This window comes from Talpa occidentalis, unplaced genomic scaffold (genome assembly GCF_014898055.3).
Source record: "Talpa occidentalis isolate TD23 unplaced genomic scaffold, MPIMG_talOcc4v2.1 talOcc4.11, whole genome shotgun sequence".
In the NCBI taxonomy this organism is placed as follows: Eukaryota; Metazoa; Chordata; class Mammalia; order Eulipotyphla; family Talpidae; genus Talpa; species Talpa occidentalis.
Window position 1 is genome coordinate 40,502,675 of NW_023601104.1, and position 11,439 is coordinate 40,514,113.

The following is an 11,439-nucleotide window of genomic DNA, read 5'->3' on the forward strand; positions in this document are numbered from 1 at the left end:
ATGGTGCCCTCCAGCCTGCTGTGGGCCCTGGTGGTCTTCACCTGCTCTGGTAGGCCCGGGGCCAGTCAGGGCTGGGAGGATGGGAGGACAGCACCGGGCACAGGGTGCTTGGCATGGATGAGGGGGAAGGAGGACTGGGGATAGCCGGTATATGATGATTTCAATAGTTGATTTTTGGACACAAAATTATTTTCTTTTTTTTTAACTATTTAATTTTATTTATTTGTTTATTTTTTTAATTTTATTTTTATATTCCCCATACAATTGCAACTTCCTTATTTTGATTCCAATCCCTCCTTTCCCCGCCCCCCACCCCCATAGAGTGGACACAAAATTAGAATAATTCTATAATATTTTATTCACTGCATCAGCTGTATTTTCTGTTTTTCTCCATAGGATCCAGTGTGGCCCAGAAAGTTATTCAGAACCAGCCAACTACAGCTAAACAAGAGGGATCAGCTGTCACCTTCAATTGCCAGTTCGAAACAAGTTGGAGTAACTACATTCTTTATTGGTACAAGCAGCTTCCTGATGGAAAGATCACACTCATTATTCATCATCTTTCATCTTCTGGCAACAAAGCAAAAAATGATCGCTATTCTATAGACTTCCAGAGAGCAAAGAGAACCATCTCCCTCACCATCTCACCCTTGCAATGGGAAGATTCAGCCAAGTATTTCTGTGCTCTCAGTGAGATGCACTGTGTTTGAAGAGATAGTAAAAGCTGAACAAAAACCCTGAGCTCAAGAAGAGTAGGACCTCTGCTTGGCAGCCAAACTGAAATCACACCTGCACCTCCCAGACAGGCGATGGTGGTGACTGTGGTTTCATCATCTGTAGTCTGGACTGGGGTGACTTCTGAGTAAAAGCTCCTCTTATGTCATTTGGAAAGATGTGTCCAGAGAAATTTCTTTTAAATCATTCTCAGTCATGAATTTTTGACTTAACATCAGTCTTACAGACAATATAAAGAGTTGCCTAACACTAAAAAAACTTGCCCCACAATCATTTCAAGTGGCAGCTGCATTTAGAGATGCTCACATCACAGGCTGGATCTTGTCATCTAGAATCACCACGAAAATCATTCTTAGCTCTTTCCTCATAGGCTTTGTGTCAATTAAGATACAATCAAAGAAGCAGAACCAGTATGAGTGATGTAGAGTAAGAGATTTTAATTACAAGGTTTAGAACTCTTGCCACTGCTGGAACAGGTAGAGGAATCTGTGCAAAGCTCTTATGTTTGCTTTGGCCACACAGCCTGAATTTGCTATAATTCAGTTGGATTAAACTTTGTAAGGAACCTTGGATGTAAAGAAAAGCATGGACAAACTGACCTGTTTATTTTCAAGCTAGAACCCATGAGGACAATTAGAAACCAGACAAAATACAGCTGTCTACTGTCACTTACTTATGGGCTTAGGCACCTTCAGGGGAAGTGGGTATCATTTGCATCCTGCTACATACAGACCTGGCCCAAGACAGAGAGAGGCTGAGAGAGGAGACCTGGTGGGGGCAGGGAAGGGGGGCTGTGAGTTAGCAATAAAATGGGGCAGGGCAGAGCAGGAGCAGCACCTGAGAGTTGCCACCATGCTTGCAGAAGACAAATCATGGCTGCTGCATCACTGCTGCTCTCCACATCTTGCCCAGACATCTTTGTGACCAGCCCTAACCCAACGTAATATAGGAAGCAAGTTCTGGGGAACACATTTTCAGAAAGTTGAGTTGAGACAAATCAATGCCACAACAGTGACCCCAAAACAAAATATCCCTCCCTACCAAAGAGCATCAAGTTCATTTATCCATCTTTGGACAAAGTTCTTAATCCCCTCTTGATGAGCCACTCTCCATTGCTACTTTGTAGTTGTTAACCTCTCAGTTCACTTCATAATGAACCAATATGATTAGCTAATATGATTAACTTTAATTAGCACCTCTTATGCTACTGCACATAAGCAAATGTGTAATGGGAGTAAAAATGGGTATTGTACACATATATGTATACCAAAATGAAAAAGCATTTCAAACTATTCTCCAATAAATCATGTGATTATGGCTGGCTCATGTGATTATTATAGCTCATGTATTTATAACCAGCTCTTCCATTCCCCATTGCATAGTCTCTTTGCCCATAGCCAGCACCTCCATTTTCTGCTCTACCTGACTTTTATTTAAAACAAGTTTCTTATTCAGGAGCAATGCTACATGGAATATCATAAAGTTAAGTACAGAATTTTACAAATTCACCTCTTGGAGAGGTTGTTCTGGCAGAAAGATTGCCGAAACAATGGGAAATCCATATTCAAAGTGTCTATTTATTGGGAGAGAGGTGGTGGGGGAGTCTTTTAAATTTCCAGAGAAAATCAACACTTTGTTCTCTAGGAAACATAATCAAGAATGATGCCTCATGAAAAATCACAAGTAACAGATGAAAACAATTTTAAATGGCGTATTTAAAAAAAATAAAGCTTTTAAGCTACCTCCTCATAAACAGGAAAGCATCATTTTAAATTCTTTGTTAAAGATCACTAAGAATTTGGAGTGTCAATGCACACACTATTAAACTAAATTCAAATTTTGAACATATAAAAAGTTCATATAAATCTATAAGAAAAGGTAACAATGAATGTGGCAAAAAACTTGAAAAACCTTGTCAGAAGTATGATATCCCACAGCTTATAAACATGGGGGGAAGCATTTGATATTAGATGACAATCAACTGACCTCAGGACAACTGACTGGAACTCTCAGGGATGGTGACATTTCTGGTTTCACTGGAACACACACATCCCTGCCCTCCCCCCTCCCCCAAAGCTCAACAAAGTAGAAAAGAAAATGCCATATCTAGGTACAAATTGCCACAGAATCAATAGATGAGGAAATCATTCACCAATCATTAACTGTGCTGAATGTTTCAACCAGTCTCTTCACAATTTTTTTTGCTGGAACGAATAAGGAGCATGAGGAGGGAGATATTACTCCTGAAACACTACAAACATATTTTCCTATCAGAACTTTGCCCCATGCCTCACCCTCTGCATGTAATGTCATCCCCCCAAATGTCTGCACAGTGTACCTCCCAGCTTCCTTTATGTCTGTATTCAAATGTCACTACTTGGGGCAGTCTTAAGCTAACTCCTCTTCTTGAGAACCAGGCTCCAGCACACTCCAAGCAACAGGAAGGAAAGCAGCTCTTTGCTGAAGTGTGCCCCCTGGTGTGTGAAATGTTTTGTGAGCCTGACACTGGCCTCCTGCTGCCTCCAGTGTTCCCTGGCCTCAGTGTGGCTTGGCCTGGCCCCTATAGGAGCTGCTGTTGCTGACCAGTTAGTGAGATTACCATTATAGATTTTTAATCTGGTTTTTAATTTTTTCCTTGCAGTTATGAACATGATTGACTTCAAAATGACAAATATAAGACATAGGTAAGTTTGGGTTGAAGAGTAATGAAGTTATCCTGGGGAAAAATGACATTTGTTGTGTAAAGTGGGAGGTTTTTTTTGTGTTAAATGTGATTGTCTACAGTTCTGTCTTTAGTATATCATCAAAGCACCCCGAAAAGGAACAAGGGATGGAGAAAAATAAACCATTGTAGGGGACACTGCTTAGTGTTCCCGACGTGTTATCCTAAGCCACCCATGTCCCTACACAGTATGCTTGATGGGCCGATTTCCCCTGAATAGTAAGAAACATGACAGACCTTGATACTTATGATCATATTAGAAATGAGGTCAATGTTGATGTTAGATTCCACTGCAGGTGCAGATTGTGGTTCCAGCTCCCCCCTGCACTCCTCCCGACACACTGCAGGCATCTGGCTGAGAACCTAAACAGGGAAGTCACATGGAATCATTTGCGTGGCTTGTCTGATTTCATTTATTTCTGTCTGGATCTTGTAGATTGGTTCTGTCCCCCATTAGGAAGGCAGCCCCTCCCAAAATCCCAACAACATTTCATAGTATAGGCAAAATGGTTGAAGCTGGTCACAAAGTACAAAATTCCAGACCTAAGTCCTAGGATATAACGAACAGCATGGCAATTGCCTATTCTCTTATAATTATATAAAATTATATATGTGAAAGAAATTTGCAATACCATTATATATATATATATACATATATATATACACAAACACACACACACGTGTGTGTGTGTGTGTGCCGTGATTTTCTTGAGACTGAAGGATACAGAGTTAATAAGAGAAAAGCTATTATCAAAATAGTAGAGGGAGGGAGAATAGGAAACACCATAACCTCACCAGAACTTCTGTGGCTTCGCATGGCATGTGAGGAAACCAAGGAGAGCCTGAAGACTATTGCCACACGTTATCACAATTATTATCACAGACTATCTTTACGGTTGTCGAACAAAACATATTTTTGAAAGTCAGAAGGGCTGATCTTTAATCATCACTTTTGAAGCAGCTTCATTCATTATAAAAATTAAGCAGAACTCTAAGACCTAGTAAGAGAGAAGAAAGGCACATGGGGTAGTTGCTGTGAATAGGATAGTCTCCACTCAGACGTTGTTTTTGGATTTTCTAAAAAAAGTCATTAGATTCAGTGTGGACAGAGATGGGTGCAAGGTAAATGAATGACCATTAATTAGATACAAGAAGGACAAAATACATAGTAAATTCTATTTTACAAAGGGCATCAATATTATTCCACTGATTCTATCCTCCAGCTCAAACCTGTAATACTAATTGCTTTTTCACATCCAGCCTCACTTAATTACCAGGCAGAGAAGTAGACAAAGTCAAAGTTTAGGGAAAGTCAGACTTTTTTCTTCTGTGAATAACCAGGTGGGCAATGCAACATGAGAAACCCTGTTTCCTGTCTGGGGAGCTGCATCAAGGCCCAGGAACTACATAAGTACCCTTCCAGGCTCTCATAGTCACTGAGCTCTCAGCTGGAGGCATAACTGCATACACGTGTCAGGGCACACAAGCCCCATGGCGCCCTCCAGCCTGCTGTGGGTCCTGGTGGCCTTCACCTGCTCTGGTAGGCCTGGGGCCAGGCGGGGGTGGGGAGGATGGGAAGACAGCACCAGGCTCACGGTGCTTGACATGGAGGTGGGGGAATCGAGGTTGGGGAGAAGCCAGGATATGATAATTTCAATGTGGTTTATTTTTGTACCAGAATAGTCTAATTCTATAATATTTTATTCACTGCATCATCTCTGTTTTCTGATTTCCCTACAGGATCCAGTGTGGCCCAGAAAGTGACCCAAAACCAGTCAGCTATAACCACACAAGAGTGGTCAACAGTCACCCTCAACTGTCAGTATGAAACAAGTTCGATTAACTACTATCTTTATTGGTACAAGCAGCTTCCTGATGGAAAGATCAATTACCTTATTCATCAGTCTTCTTCTTCTACCAATAATGCAGAAAAGGGTCCCTGTGTTATAAACTTCCAGAAAGCAGAGAAAGCCATCTCCCTCACCATTAAATCCTTACAACTGGATGATTCAGCAAAGTACTTCTGTGCTCTCTGGGAACCCACTGTGCTTGAGAGGACACTAAAAGCCAAACAAAAACCCAGACCTCAAGAAAACCAAGAGCCCTCCTCAGGACCCAAGCTGAAATCACACCTGCAGGTCCCAGATAGGCAATGGCAGTGCCTGTGCTTGCTCCATACGTGGTCTTTTCAAAGAATTGGATTCTGAGTAAAACCTCTTTCTATGTCATTTAGAAGCAGGTGTCCAGAGTAACTTCTTCTAATACATTCTAAGTCATGAAGTTTTGACTTCAAATCAATCATCCAGAACACATGTATATTGTCTGATGCTGAATTAAATTCCCCATAAAATTTCAAGGCCAGCTGTACTTCAAGATGCTCATAAAAAAGTGGGTCTAGTCATCTGTAATATTAAGGATGAACATTTCCTTAACATTTCCCTGTTAAGCTTTGTGTCATCTAAGGTATAATCAGGGAAGCAGAACTGCCAGGAATGATGTAAAATAAAAGATTAATCACAAGGATTAGCCCTCATGCAATTGCTGGAACTGGTGGAAAATCTGTGCGAAATGGTTGTATTTGAATTGGCTATACAGCCTGTATTGGCTATACAATAGTTTAAGGTAATATTTGAATGGAAACTTGCATGTGCACAAATGTGCACACACACTGATGAAAGTATGTACTATTGTAGAATCCCTGAGGACAATTTGAACCCAATAAGGCAAATCAAATTCCTCTGTCTCTGACCTGGTCAGTCTCATGTAGTAGGTATCATTTTGCATGAGGCTACATGCAGACCTGGCCCAAGACAGAGAGAAGCTGAGAGAGGAGACTGGTGGGGGTGGGCTTTAAGTTAGCAATAAGATGAGGGCAGAGTAGGAGCAGTACGTGTGAGTTGCCACTCTTCCTGGAGCCTGCACCAGCCTGCAGAAGACAAAATATGGCTGCTGGGTCACAGCTGCCCTCCAGATCTTGCACAGACATCTTTGGGATGAACCTTAACCCAATACAAGGAGCTGATTCTGAGAAATATATTTCCAGAAAGTTAAGTGGAGACAATACAAAGGTACCACTGTGCCCTACCAAAACAAGCTAAACCTTGCTGACAGAGAGGACCAATCACATTTATTTGTAGTTGGGCAAAGTTCTTACTCCTTTTTGCTGAGTCACACTCTCCCATTGATATCCTGCCTTGACTTTGTGATTACTGTAATAAGTAACCATCTTATGCTAATTAGATACACAGAGATAAATGGAAAGGGGAGTAAAAAATGGTTAATATACATAGAAGTATATTTATATAAAGATACAAAAGAATTTCATAATATTTCTTCAAATTATCATTATCATGTGATCATAACTGATAGTTATAACTGCTTTTTCCACAGCCCATTGCATAATCTCTTTGCTCACAGCAAGCACCTTCACTCATTGCTATTTCTATTTTCTTTCTTTATTTTTTTTTAAAATGTATTTATTTATAAAAGAACTGGGGTATAGGCCAGATGTGCAGCATGGTGAAAGATCTCACCAGAGAGAGAGCAGGGAACAGAACAAGCAGACTATTGAAATACACTGCTGAGGGGTGCAGTGGGTGCGACAAGAAAGGTCTGCCACGCCATATATGGGATTCTTTTAATTTTTTTAAAAAATTCATTAGATTATGGATAGTGAGAAATGAGTGCAAGGTAAGTGACTGACCATTAAATAGATACAGGAGGCGCCAACTACAAAATACATTCCATTCTAAAGGGGTCCCAAAATTATTCCACTTAATATTCCACAGAAAATTACCATGTGTGTCAATGATTTAATACTTGTCAATGTTCAGATCAAACTGTAATACTTATTGCTTTTTCATATACAGCTTCACTCAAATTCCAGGGAAGAGAAGTAGACAAAGTCCAAGTTTTCTCATCTTTGGCAATGCAACATGAGAAACCCTATTTCCTGTGTGGGGAGAAGCATCACCCCGAGGAACTACATAAACGCCCTTCCAGGCTCTCAGACACACTGAGCTCCCCGCTGGAGGCACAACTGCACACACGTGTCAGGGCACACATGCCCCATGGTGCCCTCCAGCCTGCTGTGGGCCCTGGTGGCCTTCACCTGCTCTGGTAGGGCCGGGGCCAGGCAGGGGTAGATGAGGATGGAAGGAGAGGACCGGGCACAGGGTGCTTGTATGGATGAGGAGTGAAGGAGGACTGGGAGAGCCAGAATGTGATGATTTCAATATGGTTAATTATTAACAATTAAGAATTAATTCGCTCATAATAATTAACGGCATCATCTCTGTTTTCTAATTTTCCCCCACAGGATCCAGTGTGGCCCAGAAAGTTATTCAAGACCAGCCAGCTATAGCTACTGGAGAGCATTCAGCAGTCACCCTGAAGTGTTGGTATGAAACAAGTTGGAGTGCATACTCCCTTTCCTGGTACAAGCAGCTTCCTGATGGAAAGATGACTTACATCATTGAGCAGTATTCTTCTGCCAAGAATGCAAAAAAGGGTCGCTATACTATAAACTTTCAGAAAGCAGACAAAACCATCTCCCTCAACATTGTGTCCTTACAATTGGCTGATTCAGGCATGTATTTTTGTGTTCTTCGAGAAGACACTGTGTTTGAGGTGATAGTAAGAGCTGAACAAAAACACCAGAGCTGTGGAAGGGTAAGACCTCTTCTAGGCAGCCAAGCTGAAATCAGACCTGCACATCCCAAATAGGCAATGGGAAGTGACTGTGGCTGCCTCTTCCATGGTCTAGCTCCGGGGATTGAATTCTAAGTAAAACCTCCGTCCATGTCGTATGGAAACAGGTGTCCAGGGTAACTTTCTTTTAATACAATCTCAGTCATGAATTTTTGACTTGAAATTAGTCTTACAAGATATGTATAGTTTCCTACAACCCAAATGCCCAAAAATAGATGACTGGATCAAGAAGATGTGGTACATATACACCATGGAATATTACTCAGCATTCAAAAAAGATAAACACATGCAGTTTGCAGCAACATGGATGGCTCTGGAAGGGATCATGCTCAGCAAAATAAGCCAGAAAGAAAAAGAAAAATACCGGATGGTCTCACTCATAGCAGGGATCTAGAAAACCTAAATAAGGGACCAGGAAAAAGAATAACTATAAGAAATAAAAAATCAAAATCAACAAACAACTATGAACCAGAGACACACTGTGGGGGCGGTGGGGAAAGGAGGGGATGGGGTCAAAATAAGGGGGTTGCAATTGTATGGAGAATATAAAAATAAAATTAAAAAAAAATTTTCAGAAGAAAATGCTATTGACAAATGGTTAGTAGTTCTTAGTAAGTATAGCTAATAAACTAACTTTTGTTGATAAATGAAAAAAAAAGAATATGTATAGCTTCCTAATGTTGAAAAACTTGCAGCACAATATTTCAAGCAACAGCTGCACTGAAATATCCTCACATTACAAGGTGGGTCTAGTCATCGGGAACCGTCATGAAAATCATTTCTTCCACCCTTTGCGCTTATGCTTTCCCCTTAGCACTTGGGGAGATGTTTTCCCTTCACAGTAAATATAAGAAAAGCTGTAGACTCATGCCAAATAGTGCTTAGGTGCTCCTAACACCAACATGCCTGAATGCTTGAATTAAGAGTCCCCATGGGTTCTTCTTAGAACTTCTAATAAATTAAGCAGTGCTATGTCAACAATGAATATGATTTTATTGATGTTGCCATTCAGCCTGCAATACAGTAGTCAGAGGATGGATTTTCATTTCATTTGTTTGACTGATGCTGCTCTTCCATGACTTGGTGGCTGAGTAGGAGGAAATGGATGGTGACTTGTTTGTCTCTTATGTGGAAGGCAAGGACCAGAGGGCATATTTCACCTTAGAATCAGCTTGGAGGCAAGAGAAGAACCAAAATATGCATGAATATTTCCCATCACACTCATAAATTTGTTGCATATATGCTCTAGATCTTATCACAGATTAATTCACTAAACTTGAAAATTTTAAATAATCAATCTCCTCCATATTTCCTGTCATAGGAACTATAAGCCTGTGCTTTACCAGATGCAATTTATTATTATACAATCACAAAGAAAGATCAAATCTCCCAAAAGGTGTCCTGACTCATTCAGACATGGCCCAGAGAAACCACACTCACAGGCAGCACTGTGTGAGCTGCAGAACTTGCAGTTGTGCTGCCAGGCACAGGGCAGGGCCATCGGCACAGGAGGGGAATGCTGCCTTCATTTCCCCGCAATGCTGCTGTGAGTGTTGATGGTCTCCTCAGCTCAGTTACAAAAATTGCAAGCAGTCATCAGTTGCCTGTTGCACTCAGAGGTGAAGTGGGCCAGAGTGTACGTCTCAACGAATTAGAACTTTCTCCCTGAACCACCCAGATGTGAATTGTTTTGACCTGTAGCAGAGAATCTTCATATTTCAGAGACCTATAGACCTATAGATGCTTCTTTGACTTGTAATATATTAGATACAGTTACATCATCAATGAATATGATTTTATTGTTATTAACATTCAGTTGAACTACAACGTGGAGAGAGGGAGAAGTCAGAAGATTATTGTGATTTCATCTGTTTGAGCGATGCTGCTATTGCATGACTCGGTGGTTGAATAGGAGGGAAGGGCAGGGTGACTACTGTTTGTCTCTTCGGTGAAAGCCAAGGACTAGGGGGCACATTTCATCTTGGAATCAGCTTGAAAGCAAGAGAACAACCAAAATACGGATGACTGCCGGAGACCAGCCTCTGGCAAAATGTCGTGTCAGGGGTTCCTGAAAGGATGAGACGGCCTCGGCGACACGTTAAGGGCTGAAACTTAAGGGCTGAGGGGAAGGGGGTGAGGTAGAATGAGGAGACACTGACACTTGGTGAGGTGCTAGTATCTTCTGCCAAGAGGCTCAGCTGGTCTTTATTTATTTATTTTTGGTAAGCAGAAAAATTACGTCATCATGTGCAAAGCAGAAACAATTAGTGTATTTTATTCCCATGGGCTACTGGCTCCTACGGGTCCCAGCTAGACGGTAGCCTTCAAGGTTAATAGATAAAAAACCAAACCTAACAGTAAAACTTATGTCTAAAACTTAGACAATTACCTAAGACAGTGGATAGCCGCCAGCACATCCCTATCAGCTACAGCCTCAGCATCAAAAGACGATTCTATTCATATGGCCTTCAGCCGGAGACCAGCTGCTACTCAGCTATCAGAACTTTTTCTACCTAGAAACTTCTTAACACAGTTGACTTCATTTAAAAACTTTCCTAAGAAACTTCTAAATAAAAAGGAACTTCAAAAAAAGCAAAAGAAGGGCTTACTATAATAGTTGTGCTGGTTTGCTTGTCAGATATGTACAATAAATTGTGTCCCATTGTCAAGTGGGCCAAATTGTGTAGTAACTAATTTCTAAACAGGTAATTTTCCATGCCAATTGCTTGCAGTCTACTGATACATATAATTTATTGCCTAATGTACTTTTCTGATAAATTTTTCTCTTTTTATGACCAAGAACAAAAAATAAAGGGATGTTAAGTCTTCAGCCCCACGGTGTGAGGCATAAGGAATCTTCGGCCCCACGGTGTGAGGCCCTTTGAACTTCGCTGCTTGCCAGTGTCTTATCTGGCTGGGGCATCAAGGCCTCCTGCAGCAGATGACTATTTCCTATCACACCCAATAATTTGTTTCAGATATGCCCTCAGATTGTATCCCAGATTAATTCACAAAACTTGGAAATTTTAAGTAATCAATCTCCTTAAATAGTTCCTTTAATAACTGTGTTTTAACAGTTATAAACATTCATTATTCAACCAGAAAAGAAAGGTGAAATCTCCCAGTGGGTGTCCAACAAAAACACATCTCAGAGGCAGCACTGTCTTGGCTGTGGGACCTGGCACTTGACAACAGGAGCACTGCCTGGGCACAGGGTGATGCTGCCACCAACTGCTGCCCTCCTGCTGCTGGGGGAATTGATGGTCTCATCA

The 11,439-nt window shown here is 41.2% G+C and overlaps 3 gene segments (V, D, J or C); all 3 read left to right on the top strand.

The window, feature by feature from the left end:
- Window positions 1-710, top strand: LOC119238049 (T cell receptor delta variable 1-like). The segment is given in 2 exon segments: window positions 1-49; window positions 397-710. Coding segments are annotated over 2 exon segments (363 nt in total).
- Window positions 711-4,948: 4,238 nt separating this feature from the next.
- On the top strand, window positions 4,949-5,664 carry LOC119238050 (T cell receptor delta variable 1-like). The segment is given in 2 exon segments: window positions 4,949-4,997; window positions 5,198-5,664. Coding segments are annotated over 2 exon segments (516 nt in total).
- Window positions 5,665-7,527: 1,863 nt separating this feature from the next.
- LOC119238051 (T cell receptor delta variable 1-like) lies at window positions 7,528-10,043 on the top strand. The segment is given in 3 exon segments: window positions 7,528-7,576; window positions 7,776-8,128; window positions 9,984-10,043. Coding segments are annotated over 3 exon segments (462 nt in total).
- Window positions 10,044-11,439: the final 1,396 nt, after the last annotated feature.